Here is a 27,210-nt window from a genome sequence, read left to right on the forward strand (position 1 = left end):
ACTGGCTACACTACATTTCCTCTAGATGTGTGTGTGGATGGTGCTCTGTGATGGACTAGCTCACATTCAAGGTGTAATAATAGGCATTTCGGACTGGCGAAACTTTTTTTAAGTTCTTAGAATGTTGTTTTGAGGGTCTTTTTTAGCTCCGACTTCAGGGTAGGTACTCTCCCAGCACAAGAGGAACCATCCCTGTGTCCGAAATCACTCAGTCGTTCACTACTCCCTACTCACTATATAGGGAATTACTATATAGAGGACGATATAGTGAGCTCATTGGTAAAATGAAAAAACGCTTTCGGACACTAGTCCGGCACGCTGGTATTTACATCATTACTGTCGCACAATAAAAACGTGCCAGATCAGTCGACTGGTGGGTTTTCAAAATAATAAATACATGCATGTATTTTTGTGATAAATACATATTATACTGAGCACATTTCCCACATTAATAAATACAAAGTACCTGTAGCTTTCATTTTTTTTAAATCGAGCATGAATACTTTCTTCTTTGCCACTGCCTTTTATTAAATCAAATTTGAGACTTTTAATTTGATTTCTTTCAGCACGACCGAAATGCATGATTAGTTAGTGACCATCGGTTGTACACTGCTTTTCGTGATGCATTGTGGGATACTTTGAGTGCACTATATAGGGTGTAAATAATCCTCACTATCTTTTCGGACAGCACTACAAAATGGCGTCACCACTATATGGTGCCCTATATAGTGAGTAGGGAGCGATTTCTGACACAGGGCATGAGTGATGGAAGTGCATGGTGATTGGTCCAGATGATTGGTCAAACACATGAGCCAATGCAGGCACCAACAACCGCCGGTTTTAGAAATCTGTATCAAATATTAGCCGTGTAAACAACAGCTCTTAAAATTAGCAATAAAAAATTCATTAAAAAAACAACAACAAAAAAAGCACAGACTGATTGCGAAGTCTCAGCTTTATTGAGCCTATATGCGATGAAGGAAATACAACATGACTTTGACACATCTGTGAAATATAAAAATCTCATCTCATTATCTGTAGCCGCTTTATCCTGTTCTACAGGGTCGCAGGCAAGCTGGAGCCTATCCCAGCTGACTACGGGTAAAAGGCGGGGTACACCCTGGACAAGTCACCAGGTCATCACAGGGCTGACACATAGACACAACCATTCACACTCACATTCACACCTATGGTCAATTTAGAGTTACCAGTTAACCTAACCTGCATGTCTTTGGACTGTGGGGGAAACCGGAGCACCCGGAGGAAACCCACGCGGACACGGGGAGAACATGCAAACTCCACACAGAAAGGCCCTCGCCAGCCACGGGGCTCGAACCCAGACCTTCTTGCTGTGAGGCAACAGCACTAACCACTACACCACCGTGCCGCCATATAAAAATCTTAATTAAACTAAATGTTCTTGTCCATGGGTTTTTTTTTATCTCATCTCATCTCATCTCATTATCTCTAGCCGCTTTATCCTTCTACAGGGTCGCAGGCAAGCTGGAGCCTATCCCAGCTGACTACGGGCGAAAGGCGGGGTACACCCTGGACAAGTCACCAGGTCATCACAGGGCTGACACAGACAACGATTCACACTCACATTCACACCTACGGTCAATTTAGAGTCACCAGTTAACCTAACCTGCATGTCTTTGGACTGTGGGGGAAACCGGAGCACCCGGAGGAAACCCACACGGACACGGGGAGAACATGCAAACTCCACACAGAAAGGCCCTCGCCAGCCACGGGGCTCGAACCCAGACCTTCTTGCTGTGAGGCAACAGCACTAACCACTACACCACCGTGCCGCCATATAAAAATCTTAATTAAACTAAATGTTCTTGTCCATGGGTTTTTTTTAATCTATCATGTAAAAAACCTTTAGCTTCTAAAATAATAATCCACACTAACATGTTAAATAAACATTTTAAGCAATCTATACTACTAAAGGAAGGCTTTCTGTCTGTCCATCTCTATGTCTGTTCACCTATGCAAATCGACATGGCTGGACGCACATATTCCATACTTTGCACATGGATTGGTGACACCCCAAAGGGGCCCAAAACAACATTTTCGATTTTCCAAAATATAGGATAAGTGCTGGGCGGCATGGTGGTGTAGTGGTTAGTGCTGTTGCCTCACAGCAAGAAGGTCCTGGGTTCGAGCCCAGTGGCTGACGGGGGCCTTTCTGTGCAGAGTTTGCATGTTCTCCCCATGTCTGCGTGGGTTTCCTCCGGGTGCTCCGGTTTCCCCCACAGTCCAAAGGCATGCAAGTTAGGCTAATTGGTGACTCTAAATTGACCGTAGGTGTGAATGTGAGCGTGAATGGTTGTCTGTGTCTATGTGTCAGCCATGCGATGACCTGGCGACTTGTCTAGGGTGTACCCTGCCTCTCGCCCATAGTCAGCTGGGATAGGCTCCAGCTTGCCTGCGACCCTGTAGGACAGGATAAGCAGCTACAGATAATGGATGGATGGATGGGATAAGTGCTAATCCAAAACACTGTTTATTTCCCATAAGCTATATGCTCATGCTAACACACTGCATGCAGCCTCGGCGGGGAATCCCCTCCCCCACTCACCTGAGAGCTTCGATTGTATGGGACCTCGCAATCAGCGCTCCTCACTGGAGACTTCCGCTAGGGCCTAATCTACATCTCCTCAGTGACGGGTAATAACTACTATGTCTCCGCTCTCTCGTGTAATAACTGCTAGTCACAAACTATTTTCCACCACAAATTCACTCTTTGTAACATAAAATAAAGAATTTCTTGTCAGCACATAACACTTCTTGGTCTCCCTGGTTCTACTGCGCAGTGGAATGATCCATTTCTGTTGAAACGTGACCAAAACAAGTGGACAAGTTTAAATCCTAATGTTGCTAGTTTGCCGTTTTCATAGAAACACAAGAACACTGGTGGACAAAATGTATATTCATATGAAAAACAACAAACTAGTGATGTCGCTATAGCAACCGTCAGCTGGCTTATGTTACTTCAGCGGTCCTACTGGTGGTGTGAATGCAAAGAGAAAAAAGCCCTTGAAGGTATGTAGTTCTTGGGGGAACTTGCCAGTGGGTATTTCCTCTCAATGAGTCCCTAGAACTGTTTGGTCTGGAAGCGTCTTTATGTGTGTCACACCCGGTGTTCCTGGGATAGGCTTCAGATTCACCATGATCCTCACCAGGACAAAGAGGACAGTGAGTAATGAATGAATGAATGATTTTCATATGAAAAAAAAAAAAAAAAAACATTTTTCACAAATAAGTTTAAATTTTTTTGTTTTGTTTTTGATTTTTTGTTTAAATGTATTGGTTAATTAATTTTATTTATTTGTTATAATACGGGGCGGCACGGTGGTGTAGTGGTTAGCGCTGTTGCCTCACAGCAAGAAGGTCCTGGGTTCGAGCCCCGGGGCCGGCGAGGGCCCTTCTGTGTGGAGTTTGCATGTTCTCCCCGTGTCCGCGTGGGTTTCCTCCGGGTGCTCCGGTTTCCCCCACAGTCCAAAGACATGCAGGTTAGGTTAACTGGTGACTCTAAATTGAGCGTAGGTGTGAATGTGAGTGTGAATCGTTGTCTGTGTCAGCCCTGTGATGACCTGGCGACTTGTCCAGGGTGTACCCCGCCTTTCGCCCGTAGTCAGCTGGGATAGGCTCCAGCTTGCCTGCGACCCTGTAGAAGGATAAAGCGGCTAGAGATAATGAGATGAGATGAATGTTATAATACGCACACCACAGTTTATCACTGTTATTTCATGGAAATTCTTTGCATAGTGCAATGGATATATTTTCTCAGAAAAACTCAAAATTGAGCAGAAATGCCTGTGAACCATTGTGTGAGTCAATTTTGAGAAAATAAGCAATAAGCACAAGGGTAGTAATCAGCCAAATCCCAGGAAACTGTTATTTTCTCAGCATAAATAATTGCCATCTAATGAAACATCTATACATAATGTTCCATTTTACAAAAAAAAAAAAAAAGTGTGTTTTGTCCAACTAGGCTAATCAAGATCAGCCTGATTACCAGAATCACAAAATTTCAAAAATAATAATACAAAAGAAGAAATATAGGACAATCATGCTGCTTTAAGCAACACAATGAGATGGCAATGAATCGGCATCTCAGCACGGCCCTGTGGGATTTGTTGTGTTGGCGGTGAAGCAGCTTTTGTTCCTCAAAGTGAGTTCTGGAGGAGGGAGTGTGTTAGTGCTGAGGGAAGTGTGTGTGTGTGTGTGTGTGTGTGTGTGTGTGTGTGTGTGTGTGTGTGTGTGTGTGTGTGTGTGTGTGGCTGCCTCTGCTATTCTGGGAACATTATTAATGAGAGGCGCTCAAGCCTGAAAATGAACTGGCAGCCTGCTTCTATGTTCAAAATGTTCTGCGTACATTGGCAAAGGCCACACACTCGTTCACCACACATGCTCAAGCCTGGCACCCTTAATATTATGGTCTGGATGAGAAAGAGATGGGCCACATACCTATTTTGAACTCTTTGCTTGCCATCAGGATTTCTGCATTGGGGATGATGGAAGGGGGTAAGCAAAACTGGAGTCTGTAGGCTGGAGTAAATGAGATGGAGAGAAAGCTGCCGTGTAAATGAATTGAAGAAACCATCTGCTTTAATATGCATAAGGGTAGCTACCGTAGGCAGAAGTACCTTGGTAGTTGATCTTGAAAAGGCCGCCTTTTTCCGAGTTGCTGTGGAACCGTATGAGGATCTGATTGGATGTGCTGCTGGGTGGGTCATTAGGCTCACTGTCTGTAAACACACCAAGCTTTCGTGCATTCTCCTGTGGTCCATCCCTGTGGATAAAGAAGCAGCACAATTCAGTTTCCCTAAACATCTGAATTCTCTGCAATTCCAACTCACACTGTTTAAATCTATCCGATCTGACATATCACATTTTTATAAATGGAGTTGGAATCCAGCCACATGGGTTCCTCTGCAGATTACAGCCTCTACGTTGAAGGAGTATGCTTTATAGCCTCCAAATTCTCAATGCTGGCTCCTGCTGGCGAGAACCGAGTGCTGAATTACTTTGGGAACGTACCCCTATCTTTCCCATCTCTCCATGCAGCTAGGGCAATTTGGCCATTTCCTGATCCCAATTTCGAGTACAGACAGTCAGTTTAAAAACCGTCTGTTAGTGTCTCTGCAAGTGTGCACTGGAGATTATACTCTCTACTGTGCATTCAGAAGAGCCTGTCTGGCTGGAGGAGTGCTGAGTGGCTGTAGTAGTCATGCTGCCAGCATGGAGCTTTTTCCTGGCTGTCTCTACAAACACTTTCAACACTGAGAAAGGGACATTTAATTACCTCACACCTTAGTTTTGTGTAAACATGATTAAATGCTGTACTGCACTGAGGTACCACAAGAGCATTGCATTGATACTTTGGAAAAGTAAGTTTAATCAATTGAGGGTCAATGCTTCCTCTGTTAAAATACAGTACATACAAACACATACTGCCCTTGGCCGTTATAGGAAAACAATCAATGACAATGTGGTATGATTACTGCCCAAAGCTCATTATTTTTCAACAACAGCATGCCCCGAGTAAAGTGTTTTGCTTCTCTAATACCACAGCAATTTGCCAATAATTACATTGTTTTAATGAACAGCTGCCTATAGTTAATGTTGTTTCAGTGAAACAACACACTAATTCCTATTTACTGTCTATAGCTACATTTAATGCTGTGGAATGTCTCTGAGACAAATTAGTTTCTTGTTATCACTTACACTATATGACCTAAAGCATATGGACATCTGACCGTCACACCCATATGTGCTTTTTGAACATCCCATTCCAAAGCTGGTCCCTGCTTTGCAGTTATAATAACCTACACTCTTCTGGGAAGGCTTTCTACTAGATTTTGGAGTGTGGCTTTGGGGATTTGTGCTCATTCAGGCATAAGCACATTGGTGTAGGTCAGGCACTGATGTTGGGCAAGAAGGCCTGGGGTGTGACTGTTGTTCCAATTAGTCCCAAAGGTGTTTAGTGGAGTTGAAGTCAGAGCTCTGTGCAGGCCACTCGAGTTCTTCCATTCCAACCTTGGCAAACCATGTCTTCATAGACCATGCTTTGTGCACAGGTGCATTGTCATGCAGGAACATGTTTCAGCTAGGTGTCTTCGTTCCAAGTGAAGGGAAATTTAATGCTTAAGCACACAAAGACACTCTATACAAGTGTGAGATTATAGCAATGTGCCAACAGTTTGGTGAAGACCCACATGGGTGCAATGGTCAGGTGTTCACAAACTGTTGGCCATAGAGTTTATTGCTCATTGACTGTTGGCCATAAAGTTCATGACAGTTCAAATTGTCATTCCCTGAGAAGCTATGCTTTTTGTCTTTCTCTGGAGGTTAATAAGACAATAAAAAAAATGCTCTCTCTCTCATCTCCCATAAATGTTTCCTTACAAAAGCTTCACCATATCAACCATTACACAAGAGTTCGTTCCAGTCCACTAATTTGATTGGTCGAGCGATGTTCTAAGAGTGCTTATATTTACTACAACCACATTGGGACAAGACACTGTTTGTATCACTCCACTCATCTGAGCTCACCACATAAAATTCCACTTCCTAGTTCAAAACATTTACTCTAATAGTGTTAGCATCACAATCAGCAGACATGGCAAATGATACTTTTCAGGAATATACCTTTTTACTTAACATATTAAAACTCATCAGATGAAGATGGAAAGGAAGAAGAGAAGCCAATTTCACTGGAAGCACCTTTAACTCGCAGAGCAAAAATAAACAGAACATTTGGCCATATTGTGTCGGAAATGTCACTTAATCAGTTTTAATTTCTTGTTTTATAGAACTGTTGTACAAAATGGTCATACTCTTGACTACACATGATCACAGCCACACCAATATTTAATATAACCACACTCTAGTTCATGCAATATTGTTTAAATATATACCGGTATGAATTATTTTTTGTTAAATGGCATTATTTTAATGTGTTTATTATTAGGCTTAGATTTTGTGGACTGTCCACCATACAACTCCTTATGAATGAGCTGTTACTATACAAATGATACTGTGTTAGGAAAAGCTCTTTGATATAAACCTGTACTTTGAATTACAGCCAGGACAATGATCAGAGCAGATTTAACAGGAAAATCAACATCACATGACCTGATCAACAGGTTCAAGAATTCAGCACCACTGTGGTATAATGGAGGACAGATGATTTTGGATGGTATACTGGCGTTCCTTAAAGGAGAACTGAAGTCATTTTTAAACTTGCATTATTTCTTAATTAACATATTATTCAATTACCTTTTCAGTTTTATTAACCTTATATCGTGACTCGTATTGGCATATTATATTACACTTATCGGCCTTTTCGGTTTTTAGCCATGTTGAATGTAGTTCGTATGGTCCACGGCAGGCGTCGCTTATCCACGCGATCTTCACGAGACTTGTGCGAGACTTCAAACGTGAAGTGTCAGTGCCGCCATTTTGAAAACTGCTTATACATTGGCCAGATCGCCATATCATTCCAATTTAGATTAATTTCGAGATTTCTCAGCTTCATCAGTGATGGAGATTATTCTATATGACTTCAAACCATTGCTTAAATGAAAAAAAAAAACGCTTTCGGACACTAGTCTGTCGTGCTGGTATTTACATCATTACTGTCGCACAATTAAAATGTGTCCGATCAGGCGGCTGGTGGGTTTTCAAAATAATAAATACATGCATGTATTTTTGTGATAAATACATATTATACTGAGCACATTTCCCACATTAATCAATGCAAAGTACCGGCATCTGTCAGTTCTTTTAAATCAAGGCTGAATACTTTCTTATTTGCTGCTGCCTTTTATTAAATCACATTTGAGACTTTTAATTTGATTTCTTTCAGCACGACTGCAATGCATGATGGGATATATTGCTTTGGTTAGTGACCATTGGTTGTACACTACTTTTCGGGATGCATTGTGGGATACTTTGAGTGCACTATATAGGGTGTAAATAATCCTCACTAAGGTTTCAAACAGCACTACAAAATGGCGTCCCCACTATATAGTGCTCTATATAGTGAGTAGGGAGCGATTTCAGACATGGGGAAAACTTCCGGCTCGATTCCGTCAGCATTCGAAGGAGGGCGCGCACATCTTTTGACAATGTTGGCAGATGTTGGTCACTTTGATTTCCGCTGTACGTTTTACTTCCGTCCTACGAAGTCTCGCACAGGTCTCAGTGACTCTCGTTTACGGCCATTGCTTTGACATATGGACTGATATATTACAGAGCATATTTCAAACACTCATAACTTGCTATAGCAGTGACAAAATAGCTGTCAGAAATGCATTCCTACATTTTATATAATGAGATAAATAGAATTTTGATAATAAAAAATTGCCTTCATTTCCCCTTTAAGGCTGCAGGGTTTTGCTCAACATTTCTGGACTGACGAAAGCTGATCCAAGGCTGTGTTGATGGAACTCGTCTGAGAGATCTTGATTAACGTTGTTAATTTAACACGAGACATACTCTATGTAAGACCTGCACTAATAACCTGTCTCAGAGCAGCTGAGAGGTTAAACATATGATCGTGATACAGAGACAGATGTCCTTGAAATGATTACCCTGTACTTTCGACAAACACTAAGAGAGAAGCGACTCAGATGGTGAAGAATTATCCCTTGAACTAAAGCTCTGACTGCTCACTTGTCCAGCAAGTCATTACAGCACAAAGGAAAGAAAAGAAGCGCATGGAAACTGTAGCACTGGACGCAGTGATGGAAACAAATGTGATACACAAAAATCCATTAGCAGCCTTCCAAATCCAATTTATTATTCTGGAGAAATCTGTAGTTTGCAATGTTGGCTGACTGGTGTGGATGATGAGCATGATACTTGATGCAGTCATTGTTTACACCAGTAATAGGCAGGACAGAGAGGATATTTATGGACATGGACATGACAGTACTCACAGATCAGAGCGGTGTGCTGTGTTATGACAGTGTCCAGTGCCTGGTTCTATTAGACAGGGTTTTTAAAGCAACCGCAGAACCTGTCTGACAGAATTGCAGTTTCTTTGCTTTATACTGTAGGTGCTAAAGAAGGCAACTGGACTTGCTTGAAATTCTTGAAGACGTTTCTTCTTCAGGCCAGGACTCTGCAGTCTATCTTCATCTCAATAACAAAGGACACTTGTTTCAGGACTGCAATGTACGCATTCTCACCAGAGAAGACCGGTGGTTTGAAAGAGGAGTACAAGAAGCCATCTTCATCAACCTGGAACAACCATCACTGAACAGAGGAGGTGGTCTGAGACACCACTTATCAACCACCTACAATGCAGTCCTCGGCACACTTCCCAGAAAACTGAATACACATCCACACCAAGATTCAGCTCACTTTAACAACTCACATGATGGCAGAGAGAGTCAACGACCGTCTAGGCTGCTAACACCATTCACACCTGGCCTCCAGTGACCCTAACAACCTACAGGATGACTCAGGCTACATCCACACAACAACGGCAACGAGATGTTATTTAAAAATATATCGCGTCCAAATGGGCAACAATCAGTAAAATATCAGGTCCATATGGCAACGCAACGTTTGCTGAAAACGATGCAATACACATGCCACACCTCTAGGGGTGCTGTAAGACGGTCCCTTCGGAGACACCAGAACAATAGAAGAAGTAAGGACGCATGCGCATAAACTATTATGCGCGAGACTTCATATTAGCCACAAAGTCATGAAAATCTGTTCGTAAAATTACATTATAATGACCAAATACAATGAAAAGTATTTTTCCAGTCTCACCTGTGAAAGGTAATCCCATGTGATCTCATTTGGACGGCAAACCTGTTGGTACAGTTAAACGCAGCTAATCTTTATTCTCCGCTTTGACCTATCCAATATGGCGGCGAGGATGACGTATGATTCTACGCGGAAGGCGGCGTCTTTAATGGTCCGGAATAAACTGAATACTACACGTTGATGGATTAACTTGTTGTTTCTCACCTGTGAAAAGTAATCCCATGTGATCTCGTTTGGACGGTAAACCTGTTGGTACAGTTAAACACAGCACATGAATCTTTATTTTCCGCTTTGACCTATCCAATATGGCGGCGAGGATGACGTATGATTCTACGTGGAAGGCGGCGTCTTTAATGGTCCGGAATAAATTGAATGCTCCACATTGATGGATTAATTTGCTCTTCTACGCCCTTTTTGAGGAATGTATTGTAGGATTTAAACCAACATCTGAAGAGGTGAGATCGCTCCTTTTTTTTCCCTATTTTCGCTGGCGGGCGGCACGGTGGTGTAGTGGTTAGCGCTGTCGCCTCACAGCAAGAAGGTTCTGGGTTCGAGCCCCGTGGCCGGCGAGGGCCTTTCTGTGTGGAGTTTGCATGTTCTCCCCGTGTCCGCGTGGGTTTCCTCCGGGTGCTCCGGTTTCCCCCACAGTCCAAAGACATGCAGGTTAGGTTAACCGGTGACTCTAAATTGAGCGTAGGTGTGAATGTGAGTGTGAATGGTTGTCTGTGTCTATGTGTCAGCCCTGTGATGACCTGGCGACTTGTCCAGGGTGTACCCCGCCTTTCGCCCATAGTCAGCTGGGATAGGCTCCAGCTTGCCTGCGACCCTGTAGAACAGGATAAAGCGGCTACAGATAATGAGATGAGATTTTTGCTGGCGGGATTGACTCTGCCCTAAGGGCAGAGTCTCTCTCTCTCTCTCTCTCTCTCTCACTTTGCACCATTACACAATAAATATTCACAGTGAAAATATTTTGTAAGCGCGTTTCATGAACCAAGTTATAGGATTTGTTGACAACTCGCATCGAGTTCGTTACACTTCTACCCGGCATGAAGCACTGACAGTCATGTGGTTGTGACGTCATCATAAACAAATCCGTTCTACTCATCCAGACGACTTCACAACGGCAACGTTGCCAGACAGATCTTTCCACTCTGGAACCCGTTCTCAAAAAGATTGCGTTTTGGGCACCCAAAACGCTGGTGCCATGTGGACGCCAGGCCTAAACGATAAGCAATTGTATCAGAGTCACCTGAATCCGTTGCCGTGTGGACAGGGCCTCAGAGTATCAACAACAACCCATGTGACCTCAGCGACTCCCCTTAGGTTTGTTTTTGGTCCACTACAGGATATATACCTGGAACTCCCCACTAGTCAGACAGAACTGAAGAAGCCTTTCGGATGAGAGGTGAAACGTCTTCAAGAATTTCAAGCAAGTCCAGCTGCCTTCTTTAGCACCTACGGCTTATGATGACCTGGATGACTGAGAACCTTCAAAGACATACGTCTTTGCTTTATAGTCACTATCAGTCAGCAGTTAGCTCACCATACAGTGATGAAGTCATGGGGCCCGTGAACTTGCAGTAGGGTGAAATTAAGGCGCACGCCCAATCCAGGGGCCACCGTGATTAGCCATGTGCAGTCTGCAGAGTTCAGGTACTCCTCCGGATAGCCAGGGGAAAAGATGGTTCCATTGTCTGATGCAATATTCCCTCCACAAGGTGCTATAAGGCAAGAGCAAAAATAAAATAAGTAAATAAGACACCATGAATAAGAATTTCCACAAAAGCAAATTCCAAGGGGAATCAGAGAAAAATGGGAATTTTCTCGCTCTCTTTTTTTTTTTTTTTTTTTTTGCCACTTCCCCTGACTCACCGTGGCCTAGGATTTAAGTAAGAAAGCCTGTTAGCATGCAAGGTCTGGGTCGTATGTTCCGGGAAGATAAGAGAATAACCTTATCCAGGGGACAGAAGAACCAATAGAGAGGTGGAATGACATAGATACTGACTTACACACAAACCCTTTGGGCAACAGAACATGGCTAAGACAGGGCTTGTTCCCTCTCTCTGCCCGTGCCCCATTTCCAACTGCACTTTAAAATTCACTCTGCCTAAAGCCACGCTGCACTTAGAGCCATTTCCAGCATTTGAATATCCCCGGCCAGCTGTCTGAAATTAAATCCTGATCCAACGCCTCAGTCTTGCTAGAGTTGTGGGGAAACAACCAGTCTGATTGAACACACACATAAACACTGAAAGCAGACGTGGGCTAGGACAATTTTCCAGATTACTCCGAGTCTTATACCTCAATACCGCCATCTCTTTTGTGACCTCCTTTTAATTTCTATGTTAATTCCTAATGCAGCATGCTTGCTCCCTTTCCCTCGCCTGCTAAATGAATTATTGATCAGGGCATTGATCAAAAGTACACTATGCTACTGAGCAGAATCGTGGCGCGATTTCATTGATCAGCACAGGGCTGCGTAGAGGAGAGGGAAGTCGCCAGAGTTACAGGAAGGCAACTTGCTAACTTTGGTGACTGAGTTGTTGGAGGAGGAAAGGATAGAGGAAGAGGAATAGTATACAGAAGGATACAGGCAGGTGTAAATGCAGTGAACATTGATTACACTTGCCGTGCACAGTAGAGAAAGTGTAGTACATGACAGCACATACAGAGCAAAGTTCTGAATCTAATCTGTTATGGAGAGTTTGTAAGGTGATGTGAAGTCCTGTCCACCAAACTAAGTCTGGCAGAGAGAGAGAGAGAGAGAGAGCAAGGACAAGAGATGGCTTACACTGACTTCTAGCAGCTATCAAAAATGTCACTTACTTCTTAAGTGCTCTCTAAGCATTTTCAGTACGTTTCTGATCAATACACCAAGAGCAAGGGTGAAACGTAATAATGCTCAAACTGTGCCAATTGCTATTGATTTGTCCAATGATAAATACTGCAACCTTTTTTGGATAGTGGAAAAAAAATGTTTAGCTTATCTAGTGTAAGTTTAGATGTGCTGAATGTCACACAACTCACTGTGAGGAAATAAGGAATTTTAACTAGACTGTCACAGGACAAACAAGTCTGAAATGTTGTCTGTCCGTCCAAATTTCAGCTTGTCTGAATGACAGGCCGGCCCGGAACAATGAGGCTGGGGGTCCGGGGCCCGTCTGAGGGACCTGGAAGCTGAAGGGCTTTAGATGCCTGGAGATGGCGTCTCAGTTATTTCCAGGCACATTTTTGTGATCTTCAAAGGCCAAATTACACGAGACATTAGTTGCTAATTACACTACAAATTGAATAGACTTGACAAGAAAATGTCAGAAGATTCAAGAAAAACATGCTTAAAGTTCTACCCAAGAAAACAGCGGCACACACAGGTCAGTTGCACGTCTAGAGAAAAGTATGGGGGGCAATGATGTTCCAGTTGGTTACAACTTACTGGTAATCATATATAGGTACTATAAGAACACTCACGAAACATTGTCAACAATGACTATTTTTATACTATGTTAATAATAAGTCAAAGAAATTTAGTAATTAACAATGCAGCTATTCTTACATCATAGACTTAAAGTTTTGAGAGTCCAAGTAACTTTGTAACAAAATGACTTTTAAAATGACTCAAAACTAGACACGGTAATATCATTTGGCATTCAGACTCAAATCTGCTGGACTAGAACTTAGAAAATACAAGAAAATAAAAAGTATTAAAATATAAATCTACATCCTACAAAGCATATGACTATGACTGTCATTCTTATTATGAGTAAAGAAAATGCACATAATAATAACATAACCATTGATTAGCAGTTTGGCACTTAACATAATACTGTAGGTACTGCAAAATTTCATGTAAACTGAATTCTTAATCAACTGACTGGATCAATCAGATACTGTCAACCCTAAAACACTATAAGTAACAGGCCGAGGCAGGGTCGTACCGGTAGCAGGCCGTGCTTGTGCTCATATGCCTGTAAATTTTGGCGGGGCTAGGACCATCGGTGGCCAAGTTATGAATTTTTAAAGTCGCGCCCGCAGGGCCCCCGTTTCACAGGCCATGTTACGACATAATGTATTCGTCCATTGTAACATTTGGAAGAAAATTAGAAGTAGATTAGACCCATATCTTTACAATTTTTCATGGGCCATCCAGGTTGATGGTTTTGAAATACAGACAGATGTATTTGAATAATTTTTTATCGGCCATCCAGGCTGATGCTTTTGAAATACAGACAGACAAATGTGAAAATCACCGCTAAATGTCCGGCGGTCCGGCCTTATTTCCCACACTGCTATTTCTTTCCAGTTTCATTGTGAACACACAAGGGACGTCCAGGACTGATGACCCGAGTCTTTCTTTCAAAACCTTAATCCAATAGATGACATAAGTCTTTCATGTACAACACCAATATTCTTTTCAATAAAAGTTAAAATGTCAAATGCTAAATGTGAGCTTTGGAATGTCTTTTAAGATTATTCCCTGTCACCCTGAATGAGACGATCTGAATCAAATCCTAACTGAATTCTATAATACTGTGATAATGTGTTCGTGTCAGATTACACAATGAAGGTCTAATGCTCGACCTGAGAAAGAAAATGACTACATTCTGCTTTTTTCCCCCCCATTAACATGTTTCAGTTACATCTCTCTACTGCCATTACTGTATTTGGAGCTCAGTTTCACATTAACCAATGTTGTCCTCCTATTCGTGGCTTTTGTTTATTTATGTATTTATTTATTTATTTTTAACAGTTATTCATTTATAATTGGTGGCTTTTAGATGAACATTGTAGAAGTGGTTACACTCAGATTTTCTCATCTCATCTCATTATCTCATCTCATCTCATTATCTCTAGCCGCTTTATCCTTCTACAGGGTCGCAGGCAAGCTGGAGCCTATCCCAGCTGACTATGGGCGAAAGGCGGGGTACACCCTGGACAAGTCGCCAGGTCATCACAGGGCTGACACATAGACACAGACAACCATTCACACTCACATCTACGGTCAATTTAGAGTCACCAGTTAACCTAACCTGCATGTCTTTGGACTGTGGGGGAAACCGGAGCACCCGGAGGAAACCCACGCGGACACGGGGAGAACATGCAAACTCCACACAGAAAGGCCCTCGCCAGCCCCGGGGCTCGAACCCAGGACCTTCTTGCTGTGAGGCGACAGCGCTAACCACTACACCACTGTGCCGCCCCACTCAGATTTTAATTTAAAAAAAAAAAACAGACACTGTCCAAATTTGTTGTTGGCTGTCTTTGGTTTCAGTAGTACTAAATCAGCCGCCAGTGAGCACGTCATATTATGCACTGCAAGACTGACTCATGACAAATAAATTCTCTTATGATGTATGATTACTGTCTGAACATTCAGTTAAAAGTCATGTTAGACATGCATATGAACAGAAACAAAGCAGGCATCTGCTTCTCACTTCATGTACAGTCAAATGATCGCACTCTCTTTGTATTAACACATACTTTGCATCATGTTTGTTTTTGGTTATTGTGGCTGAATATGCTCTATAGAGATGGTTAAAACATCATCATCATCATCATCATCATCATCAACAACAAAGCTAGCTTGATTAAAAAAACAAAAAAGTTGTTGAGATGTTTGTAATTCTGGTGAGTAAATGAAATCAATAATAATAAAAATATTTAACAGAGTACAGTAATATTGGCAAAACACTACTGGGAAAATGTGTCAGAAATCTACCCACTGAGGCAGAAAATGGCCGAACTGTACACTTGACTGAGAGTTGACATGTAAAAGCATCCTTCTGGTCTTTGAAAACTTGCTTTTGCTGTGTAAGCACTCAGTCATTTCAGCATGCCTTGAGGTCCTGCACCAGTATCTCAGTGCATGCAGCATCTTCCTGCTTTATCCAAAAAAATCTGCTGATGTGACTGTAGCAAAATATAGTGGTTTTATATTTATAGATTCCCTGGAGCCCTGGGTCGCATTACTCTACAACTATACAGTTATACGCACCAAAAGGCTCATAAGAACTCTGATAACACTTTCCTTTAGAGCAGTGTTCATATGCTGGCACAGGAACTTCGTGACAATGACATGAATATGCATAAAAATGTATAAAGGCTTAATTCAACTGGCATATAAGGATTATTATTATTATTATTATTATTATTATTATTATTATTATATGTAATGAATTAAGAAACCTGCGATTTTTGTTGACAAAAGGTTGTGTTATGATTCTGTGGGCTGTTATAAAAACAGATTTTACATCTTAATGGATTAAAAAAAACCCTCACTGTTATTGACAAGACACATAAATCTGAATATAGCATTCCAAAGTGTCAAAACACAACCTTACGTCAACATCTGGCACATACTGTAGCTGTTATGGCAACATGGCATCAACATTAACAAAAGCAGTCTTTATGACAGACAGTGCTTGGTGGTATAAGCCTTTATAAAAATTTATATAGGTTTATGTAATTTGTCATGAAATTCAAGTGTTAACGGAATCATAAATCAAAGAGTTGGTAGACCTCAAATTATATTTTTGAAGAAAACAAAAAGGTATGATATTGAAAAGTTACACGCTGATTTGAAAATCCAGGTAAGCTTCCTAACATCGCTGCATCACTTCCTGTGTAATGTCTTGCATTGTTTATTGTATGCATATGCTTTTTTTGTGTGAATCTCACAGTGTTACCCAGAACAACAGCACTGAGAGCACTGAGGAAAAAGTACAGCACAACCTGCATCCTGAGCTATTTTCTAGAAGAAACCTGCAATTGCATTTTTGACCACAAAGGACAAAATTCCAAAATTGTATATCCTGTTGCTTTTTATATATATATATATATATATATATATATTTTATATATATATATATATATATATATATATATATATATATATATATATCTCCACATTCACTAGATATGAGCAATCATGTGCTCTGATTGGCTACTCTACTACTAGGCGATCAGCTCATAGACTGTGAGCAGAGAAAAACAAAATGGCGGAGCGTGTTGCTGAACCAACCGAGAACGAAATAAAAACTCTACTCAAAAACAACCCCCCCCAAAATACAAAAAAGCAACAAAATATGGAATAAAAGTATTTGATGGGAAGAACATATCTTTTTTTCAATAATAATAATTATAATTGCCTTTTTCAGAAAGTGCTACCGGTGGTGTAGTGGTTAGCGCTGTCGCCTCACAGCAAGAAGGTCCTGAGTTTGAGCCCCGGGGCCGGCAAGGGCCTTTCTGTGCGGAGTTTGCATGTTCTCCCCGTGTCCGCGTGGGTTTCCTCCGGGTGCTCCGGTTTCCCCCACAGTCCAAAGACATGCAGGTTAGGTTAACTGGTGACTCTAAATTGACCGTAGATGTGAGTGTGAATGGTTGTCTGTGTCTATGTGTCAGCCCTGTGATGACCTGGCGACTTGTCCAGGGTGTACCCCGCCTTTCGCCCATAGTCAGCTGGGATAGGCTCCAGCTTGCCTGCGACCCTGTAGAAGGATAAAGCGGCTAGAGATAATGAGATGAGATGAGAAAGTGCTACTGTCATTTTGCTGGTTTGTTGAGATTCTAAGCAGAAATGATTTTGCCAGACGTTTTGGATGAAGTTTTTATTTATCGATTTTTGCAAAAAATAAAAATGCTCTGTTTCTCAAACTCCAGTGAATGTAGATAGAATAAGACAGTTATTCCACTCAAAATCATCGTACATGGCTTATAGCCAACTCGGCGCTACGCGCCCCATTGGCTATCAGCTCATATCTGACTTGTATATATATATATATATATATATATATATATATATATATATATATATATATATTAAGAGAGAGATATTATTGCAGTGTGTTACCTTGATTCCAACTTGTAGAATTCTGATTTGCGGACATGAGCTATACAAATAATTGTCTCTTTTGCATTAAGTAATGTTACTTGAATAATCCAAATCTACAACATACTCCAATCTGACAAACTAAGCACATTCCTTTCTGAACATTATGATTAAAAGCTGAATGGACTGTACCTTCACATCGAGGAATGGGATGATCCCAGGTGCGGGTTGTACCATGTTGGCAGGTGAGAATGGACTGGCCCATTAGTTGATACCCTGGGTAACACTCGAAGGAGATGGACTGACCTACACTGTACCCAGCACCCACCACCACGCCATGGTGAAAAGGCTCGGGGTCTGAACATTCTTGGAGCTCATAGGCTAAGGAACAAAGAAAAGCAGACATGAAATCAATCTCAGAAGTCCATCAAAAAAACAGCTTGTCGGAGTCCAAGATTGGACTGGTGCGCCTATAATAATGTTTTTGTGATTGCAGTCAAGATCAATATGAGCTCTGGCTCTATACACAGCCAATGTCTATTTTTTATAAGCTGAAGGGACTGACTACAGGAAGTTTAATGCCATTTCTGAAGTACAATTCAGTTCAAAGTTTTCACAAGGCTGAGATCAACACAATGGCTGAGGCTTTTAAATACCATTGCAAGTTGGTAATGAACCATTTTGGCACTGACTCCAGGCTCAGAAAGGTCACAAAAAGATCACATTAAACAACAGCTGGAATTCTTATGGATTTCACACAAATTGCACATTTTACTTCACAAAATTTAAGGTCACCCAGTGGTTCTTCATATCAGCATGCAACCATTATCTTAATAGCACTCATTTTACGAAAAGCTGATCTGATGCCTACTTCAGGTTTCAAAAATAAAAAACCCTGCACGCCCACCGCAACCAATTTCATTTTGAAAATGCCAAATGCTCAAGAATGTATGCCGGGGTGAGAGACAACCTAGGGATAAAAATCTGACTAAGGAAATTGATTTCAATGGATCAAAGCATCTTTAGTGTACAATAAGCCATGCGCTGAATATGAAGTCTGATTTATATGATGATGTTCACATAATTATGTAAATATTGATGGCGCTTTTCAGTTCTGCAAATGTTTATTCCAGCACTGATTACAGCTGCCCTTTCTGAGATAAAGCTTAATTTCAGCGTTATACTCATAAGTCATGAGACTCATGGAATACATCACTGATGGAAGCAGTTCAGGCCGAGTAGATTCTTACAGCTTAATATAATGAGGTCTGTTACTGTAAGTGACTGATTGACTAAGAATGTAAATAACAAAGGCATTCAATGAATTTCTTTTGTTGGTGTGTTTTTGCATGCTGATTGACGGCAGTGATGAATTGTAACATTTGCAATCCTGTTTGTGTTGATGAAGTATTACAATAAATATTCTACCTTTGGCTTTTTATTTTTTAAAGAGTCAAAAACACAGATTTATGCTTTTTAAAGTATCGTGATTTACACTCTTGCAGCTCTAGACATTCACACATTCTTACCCTGATAATCAAATCTGAATCCTGGTTTGTTCTGGGAATGATCACTGTGGAAATACACTGTGGTTTCATGGGATGTAGTTAGAAGAGATGCCAGGATGTCCTGCCCACTGAATCGACCAATCACAGTGCTCGTGTCAAAAGGGCCATTCCTGATCTCCAGAAAGTCATGGTTGGCTTCAGTTGAGAAATTAAGAAACTGTATGTGGGCTCCTGTTTAAATGAAACACAAGATGTAATAAATAGTAATAATTATCACTTGCATGTGACTCAATTCAGAGTTCTTTATCTTGCACAAGATTACCCAGAATGCTACCCTAAGAGCAATCTGATTTGATTTCATTTTGTTTTATCCTTAAATGATCCTCTGTTCTGTGCTTAAAATTCTAGCCTTTATGAAATGTTTTCCTATATTACCCACAATGCTCTTGAACTACCTGCTGACAGTCTTTGCCCTAACTATACCTGCACTGCATTCTGGAACTTTGAATCCACTCTTTGCTTTCTTCACTTATTCTATGATTAAGTTACGATTATAATGGTACAGAATGCTGCTGGAAATTGGTGAGTGAAAAAAGAAGCTTGTTCGTTTTTGTTTTTACTGGATAACCATAAAACCTGACCATTATCCCTTATGGTTGAGAATGAAATTTGACCCCCTGTGATGTCAGAGTAGCAGACAACCAATAACTTCTCATATCCATTTAAAAAAAAAATCAGCAATTTTTCGCAGGGCTTTGAACCGGTTCAAGGAACGAAAACGAAAACCGGGAACTTTTTCTATTTCACATGGAACAGAAACGAAACCAGAAACTTTATTTTTTATGTTCCGGAACAGAAACGCTTATTAAAAATAATGGTAACCGGTTAATACCGGTTTTTATTTCGTTCCTCAAAGTTTCTGTAGCCTACAAATAGCCATTCTTCTCCTGCGCAAGTTTCTATGACCCGCTGGGGTTCACTTCCTGTGTGACGTTCGCTGATTGAATGGAGAGAGCGGGAAGGTGGACTACTATCACGTCTCCATTACTGAGTGTCTGAGCAAAGAAGAGCCTGAACGATGCAACCTCCCTATTGACTGTTTGTAAAAATGTATCAGTTGTTGCCCTTCCCACGGGAATCATCGCGGGCTCAAGAGACGAGACCTGACGAGTTAGTTCGTTGGTAGCAGAACAAAATGTCTGGACACAAATCGGGTTTTCAGAAAAGGAAAGAAAATAAACGGAGGGTCGAAAATACAAAAAAGGAGGCAGAAAATGCAAAACGAGTTTTAAGGTAGGACAAATGGTTACTTTTCTGAGGCAGCCCGCCGTGGCTGCAGGCTTTCAGTTGTCATTGAATGGTTACTTTTCTGAGGCAGCCCGCCGTGGCTGCCTGCAGGCTTATTTATTATAGCCCATTTAGTTAAAATAGTTGATATAAAATGTTTATAGTTATAGTTATGTGATGGTTGTCCTGATTTAGACTGGTGGTTTTTTTTTGGGGGGGGGGGGGGGGGGGGGGGGGGGTGTTGCGCGATGTTGCACCCGGGTCCAGATTAGGGCAGAACCGGCCCTGGCTACATTTCAGCTGTAGTTTGTTTTATGTATGTATGTACTTGCATAGATGTGTACTTGGTCTTCCAATATGGCGCCTAACAAAATCTCGCGGCGCGGTGACGTCATGCGGTAGCCCTCTATAGGGCCTGACTAGCCTTTGGTAACACACTAAACGAATTCTCTTTCATTTTTGGCACTTTTTCTGTTTGTGTAGATGGGAAGACATACTGAGAATCCAAATCGCCAACATTTGAAATAATAATTGTTTTGAATTATTTCTTGTCTTATTTAATGAAGGTTGTAATAGAATTAGCCTACATTTGGCTTAAGCTGGATGAGACAGAGACATAATTTTATAGCCAATTGTTAAACAGCTGACAGGGAACGTAATTAACCGTTCCGGGAACGAAATTTTTTTGTTCTAACCGGTTCGGGAACGTCCATTTAATGGTGGAACCCAAAACCGGAAACGTTAAAATTCCGTTTCTGTTCGGAACGAACCAACAGGAAAAAAATTCCGGTTCAAAGCCCTGATTTTTCGGCATCAACCAAAAAAATTGCACACGAATCGCTAAACACAATCCAAATATTCCACTATAAAAACAGCTTTAACCCTCTGGGGTCTGAAGGTATTTTCTGGCACTCTAATGATTTTGGCATGCTCTGATTTTGTTGTCAATTTCAACAAATCTAAGCAGCATTTTCAATGTCATATGGCTTTTTTTGTATTCAGCACAAGTTCAGCTACAGTGGGGCAAAAAAGTATTTAGTCAGTCACCAATTGTGCAAGTTCTCCCACTTAAAAAGATGAGAGAGGCCTGTAATTTTCATCATAGGTATACCTCAACTATGAGAGACAAAATGAGAAAAAAAATCCAGAAAATCACATTGTCTGATTTTTAAATAATTTATTTGCAAATTATGGTGGAAAATAAGTATTTGGTGAATAACAAAAGTTCGTCTCAATACTTTGTTATATACCCTTTGTTGGCAATGACAGAGGTCAAACATTTTCTGTAAGTCTTCACAAGGTTTTCACACACTGTTGCTGGTATTTTGGCCCATTCCTCCATGCAGATCTCCTCTAGAGCAGTGATGTTTTGGGGCTGTCGCTGGGCAACACGGACTTTCAACTCCCTCCAAAGATTTTCTATGGGGTTGAGATCTGGAGACTGGCTAGGCCACTCCAGGACCTTGAAATGCTTCTTACGAAGCCACTCCTTCATTGCCTGGGCGGGGTGTTTGGGATCATTGTCATGCTGAAAGACCCAGCCACGTTTCATCTTCAATGCCCTTGCTGATGGAAGGAGGTTTTCACTCAAAATCTCACGATACATGACCCCATTCATTCTTTCCTTTACACAGATCAGTCGTCCTGCTCCCTTTGTAGAAAAACAGCCCCAAAGCATGATGTTTCCACCCCCATGCTTCACAGTAGGTATGGTGTTCTTTGGATGCAACTCAGCATTCTTTCTCCTCCAAACATGACAAGTTGAGTTTTTACCAAAAAGTTCTATTTTGGTTTCATCTGACCATATGACATTCTCCCAATCCTCTTCTGGATCATTCAAATGCTCTCTAGCAAACTTCAGACGGGCCTGGACATGTACTGGCTTAAGCAGGGGGACACGTCTGGCACTGCAGGATTTGAGTCCCTGGCGGCGTAGTGTGTTACTGATGGTAGCCTTTGTTACTTTGGTCCCAGCTCTCTGCAGGTCATTCACTAGGTCCCCCCGTGTGGTTCTGGGATTTTTGCTCACCGTTCTTGTGATCATTTTGACCCCACGGGGTGAGATCTTGCGTGGAGTCCCAGCTCGAGGGAGATTATCAGTGGTCTTGTATGTCTTCCATTTTCTAATAATTGCTCCCATAGTTGATTTCTTCACACCAAGCAGCTTACCTATTGCAGATTCAGTCTTCCCAGCCTGGTGCAGGTCTACAATTTTGTTTCTGGTGTCCTTTGACAGCTCTTTGGTCTTGGCCATAGTGGAGTTTGGAGTGTGACTGTTTGAGGTTGTGGACAGGTGTCTTTTATACTGATAATGAGTTCAAACAGGTGCCGTTAATACAGGTAACGAGTGGAGGACAGAGGAGCCTCTTAAAGAAGTTGTTACAGGTCTGTGAGAGCCAGAAATCTTGCTTGTTTGTAGGTGACCAAATACTTATTTTACTGAGGAATTTACCAATTAATTCATTAAAAATCCTACAAGGTGATTTCCTGGATTCTTTCCCCCCATTCTGTCTCTCATAGTTGAAGTGTACCTATGATGAAAATTACAGGCTACTCTCATCTTTTTAACTAGGAGAACTTGCACAATTGGTGGCTGACTAAATACTTTTTTGCTCCACTGTATAATAATATCTATGTACATAGTCTGTATGTCAGGATTGTACTTTAAAAAAAAAACAGATAAATGAAGATGTTGTAAAAAGCAGTTTTAGAACTGTGTTGGAACGTGTGAAAAGAATGACCTTACCCATTGTGACGAACCGTTTTGATCACTTGAGATGATTCTGGGCAGTGGGAGGGGTATTCAATGAGAAGTGTGAAAAATTTCCATTCCATTCCAATGAGAAGAGTGAAAACCCCTCCCACTGCCAACTCTTAATCCCATCAGGTCAAGTCACAATAGGTAAGGCAATGTTTTTTTCACACATTCCAACACAGTTCTAAAACTGCTTTTTACAATATCTTCATTTATCTTCAAATACCATTTATCTGGTATTTGGCTTTATTTTGGTATTTGACTCTATTCAGTGTGACTTGAAATTAACTCTTGTACTATTTTACTCAGTTCAGAGCCACAACCAACTCGGTTACTCTGTTACACAATTACTCTGTAATTTTGCTCCCACTCCAACTCCAAATTTTCCTCTCTAAACTCAAAATTGAGCAAAATTAAGTATTTTTGAGGAAAATACTTTTAACTCTGGAAAAAAAAAACCCCTGCTCAGTCATTTTTCCCGTGTATGTACTATAGTGCACACATATCAACCGATCTGCTCATCAGAAATAGAAGAAATATTTACACTCACTCAAGTTGATCTTTGGCTGGATCGAGTCGAAGTAAAAATAAATAAATAAATAAATAAATAAATAAATAAAAGGCATCTCTCCTCAGTGTCGCAGTGCTCAAGACTGAACTGAATTGCTGTCCTGAATCATGAATTGAATCGCTGTCCTGAATCATCCGAAGTGCAGAAAATCCACATGCCATCTCACAACACGTTTTACCTCCAAATACCCTGAACTATTTCTGACAGATTTTATCCTGTTTACAGTGGGCGTTCCCACTGCGAAAGAGAAACCAATCAAAACCAAAAGAGTGAAAGTGACTATCATGCCGTTACCATGTGAATAGTCTTTTATGAATGTGTAAGTGGGCGCTCAGTGTGCCAACTCCGACGTGACTGAGTAAGGTGACAAGTTCTGTTTTTCATCTAATTTAGGTAATTTAAAAACTTTAATATTATTTGGCAGTGGGCACATAGTAAAGTGTAAAGTATAAAATTTCTGCCAATATGTTTATCATGCTTGTATGATAAACTCGTGAATATATTTATCTAAATACATGACCTACTTATTCTCAACCTGTTGAGCTTCGTCAGTGAAGCTCTCGACCCCAAAGGGTTAATGTATTTCAGGGTGGAGTTTTTCTTAAAAAATTTTTTTAGACCTTTTCAAAAAATATATTTCACATGACCTCTTTTAAATTTCCATATGCGATGATGTGATTTTAATTTCCCTGTATCCCTGTCCTTACCATAGCCAACTGGTAGGTAGATCCTCCAGGTGCAGTCGCTGTTGCTAGGGTAGTTTCCAGGGAAACCAGGACTCAGGATGGTTCCTTCCATCTCTTCTCTGATCCCACCACACTGTGCTGCAGGAATGGAGGACAATGCAGTAAAATGCATCAGAGGTTTAAAATGCAGAGCTATACTTTATAAATATTTACATGTCGAATGCCAGTCTAAAGTGACACGCTCCTGTGTTGTGTTAACCTCCATCACCTCTAAAAGCTTTTTACCCCAGTTATGCTTTTTTATTTTATTTTTTTTTATTTGTGCTAGCTGAGTTTTCAAAGACATCAAAGGCCTCCAGCTATTTTGTAGCTTTTGATTTCAAAACCTGTTTTTCTGTTTCTTTTGAGAGAGCCCCGCACTTTCTCACACTCTTCTCTCAGTACTCTGTGTCTAACCCAGTGATTGATTCCAACACTGCTTTGATTAAAGCCTTGGCAAGGCTCTGTGAATACAACCCATGATCCCTCATGGAGAACAGAAAGGTTCAAACTGTTCCGCATGTCTGGACAATCAGAAGCTCTCAGGAAAATGCTTATGCCGGTGTGAGCCATGACTCTCTTCAGTAGTTCCGCCAATCGTAGCGTGAGACGGAACTAATTAGTACAGAGTAGGTCACAGCCATTACTCATGTTTGTCAAGAGCCATGCACAGCGATTGGGACATGGCATTCATGTTCCCTTTTCTCGCTCGCTTTATCATTCTCACACACACACACACAAATTCACTCGTGCAGTGTCAGAGAACTGTATCTATAAAGGACATGGTTTGATTAGTGTTTACTATTGCACAAGGCCTTGATGTTGTTATTGCGGTGTAAGAAGGTCCCACCTGAGAGCTGACTGATAGAGGAGTGGCCTTGAGGACCCTTGAATGACATACCTGCCACCATGGAAGCGAACACTTATAAACTACTGGATGGGTTCCATTTGAATCAGACAAACTGCAGCAAAAGTAATAACCATCAGAAGCCAGGGGTAAGCCAGTCCAAACTTGTTTGCATGAAGAGTATTTTACTGAAATAATCTCCATTTATCAATTCAGCAAACTTAATGAATACCTTACAGCTGAACCACAACACACCTAGCTTTAGCAACTTCTGAGCGAGTGATTCTGTGGAAGGGGGAAAGTTAAGAGATGACACTGATGTAGCCAGATTAACATGAGAGCTATACTTGTATACTGATGAGTGCATTGTGGATGAATGGCAGACAGTAGTAAGGGCAGAAATGACTGAATTTGTTATTTAATCATTAAAGGCAAGAGGTAGCATCAACCAATCTTGTCATATGCCACAAACACACTTTGCAAAAACATATTGTGGAATAATAGTGGAAAATTAATAGTCTTGAACATCTTTCTCTCTCTCAGTTCCTCTCGTACAGTCGGCCTGTATATCGGGCAGCAAGATGTTGCCAATCATTCCAATTTTGAGCATAGTCGCCTGCATCCTCTCAGGTGATATTGAGTTGCTTCAGATCTTCTTTGAAGGTGGTGCACCATGTATTCTCGGGTCTCCCTCTCTTCCTTCATCCCCTTGGTGGTACCCACAGCTGTCTTGGGTATTCGTTCTTCTGGCAGGAAGAAAACATGACCTGCAAGTCTCACTCTTCTTTCCGCCAAAATCTCTTGCAGGCTGCGTAAAAAATTGCCTCTTTTCAGGACTTCAGAGTTTGTGATCCTGTCCCTGTAGGTGATCTTGAGTATTTTGCGCAGACACCATTGGTAGAATACATTCAACTTCTGAGTGATCTTGGCAGTCATTTTCGAAGTTTCCAACTTGAACATTTATTCTTGTAAAATCAGAACTGTCCATCTTTTTCTCTCTCCTTATCAGCTATCACCCTGAGCTCAGATTGTAGCTAGCTGGTTTTCAGAGAAAAACAAAGAAACGGCATAATTCCAGTGGGTTAATCCTGTTTTTCACCATAGCATCTGGTAGTCAATAAAAAGTGATTAAATAAATGAAGAGATGTGTTCATTTGACTGTCTTCAGTAGTCTTCAATAAATATAGAATCATGTCATCCTTAGCCAAAGGAGTAAACTTGGCTATGCTTTCGAGTTTGGAGGGACAGCATACGGTATGATTATTCCCTGCCCTGTCGATCACAGTGACACTTGCCAATTGAAGCCATCTGTAAGTTCAGGTATGCAGAAGAGATTAGATCGCACTTTCCTTTGAGCATGTTACGCCACTCTATGATGTAGCATGAACAGGATTTGGAAAAAAAATATACGGTTGGCTGGCTTCATGCGTGTTGAAGGAAGTATGTGCAAGGTTTCAACCTTGGTTGTTATCATGTGATAGGGAAGAACTGGCTAATGGTTGGGATCAAAATGGGGAGAAAATGTGAAAAACTAAATGGAATCATAGTGGTGAGTCTGTTGAACATTGTTATTGCTCGAAGTACTGCACAAAACATGTTATTGGACATGTACAGTTGTGGTCAGAAGTTTACATACAGTGACATGAATGTCATCTTGGATATGAATGTCATGGCAATATTTGGGCTTTCAGGAATTTCTTTGAACTGTTCTTTTCTGTGGCAGAATGATTGTACAGCATATATATTTAGTTAAAAAAACACTAGAATCTGGTGCACACGTTTTAATTTTCTTTGGGCTTTCCGAAATCAACACAGGGTCAAAGATTTACATACGCTCACTTAGATTATTAATTCAGAGGTGCTGAAACTTCCAAAATGTCTCTTATCTTGCCAA

General features: G+C 41.1%; 1 protein-coding gene across 1 annotated transcript in view; it reads right to left on the bottom strand.

The window, feature by feature from the left end:
• csmd2 (CUB and Sushi multiple domains 2) overlaps positions 1-27,210 on the bottom strand; it is a 755,566-nt gene that overhangs the window by 102,629 nt on the left and 625,727 nt on the right. The window contains exons 40-45 of the mRNA XM_060942244.1: positions 24,452-24,568; positions 19,153-19,362; positions 17,816-18,004; positions 11,342-11,519; positions 4,656-4,801; positions 4,477-4,557 (exon numbers count right to left, since the gene is read on the bottom strand). Of these exons, the coding sequence (XP_060798227.1) occupies positions 4,477-4,557; positions 4,656-4,801; positions 11,342-11,519; positions 17,816-18,004; positions 19,153-19,362; positions 24,452-24,568 (921 nt within the window). The remainder of the gene's footprint in view (positions 1-4,476; positions 4,558-4,655; positions 4,802-11,341; positions 11,520-17,815; positions 18,005-19,152; positions 19,363-24,451; positions 24,569-27,210) is intronic.

This window comes from Neoarius graeffei, chromosome 16 (genome assembly GCF_027579695.1).
Source record: "Neoarius graeffei isolate fNeoGra1 chromosome 16, fNeoGra1.pri, whole genome shotgun sequence".
Classification (NCBI taxonomy): domain Eukaryota; kingdom Metazoa; phylum Chordata; class Actinopteri; order Siluriformes; family Ariidae; genus Neoarius; species Neoarius graeffei.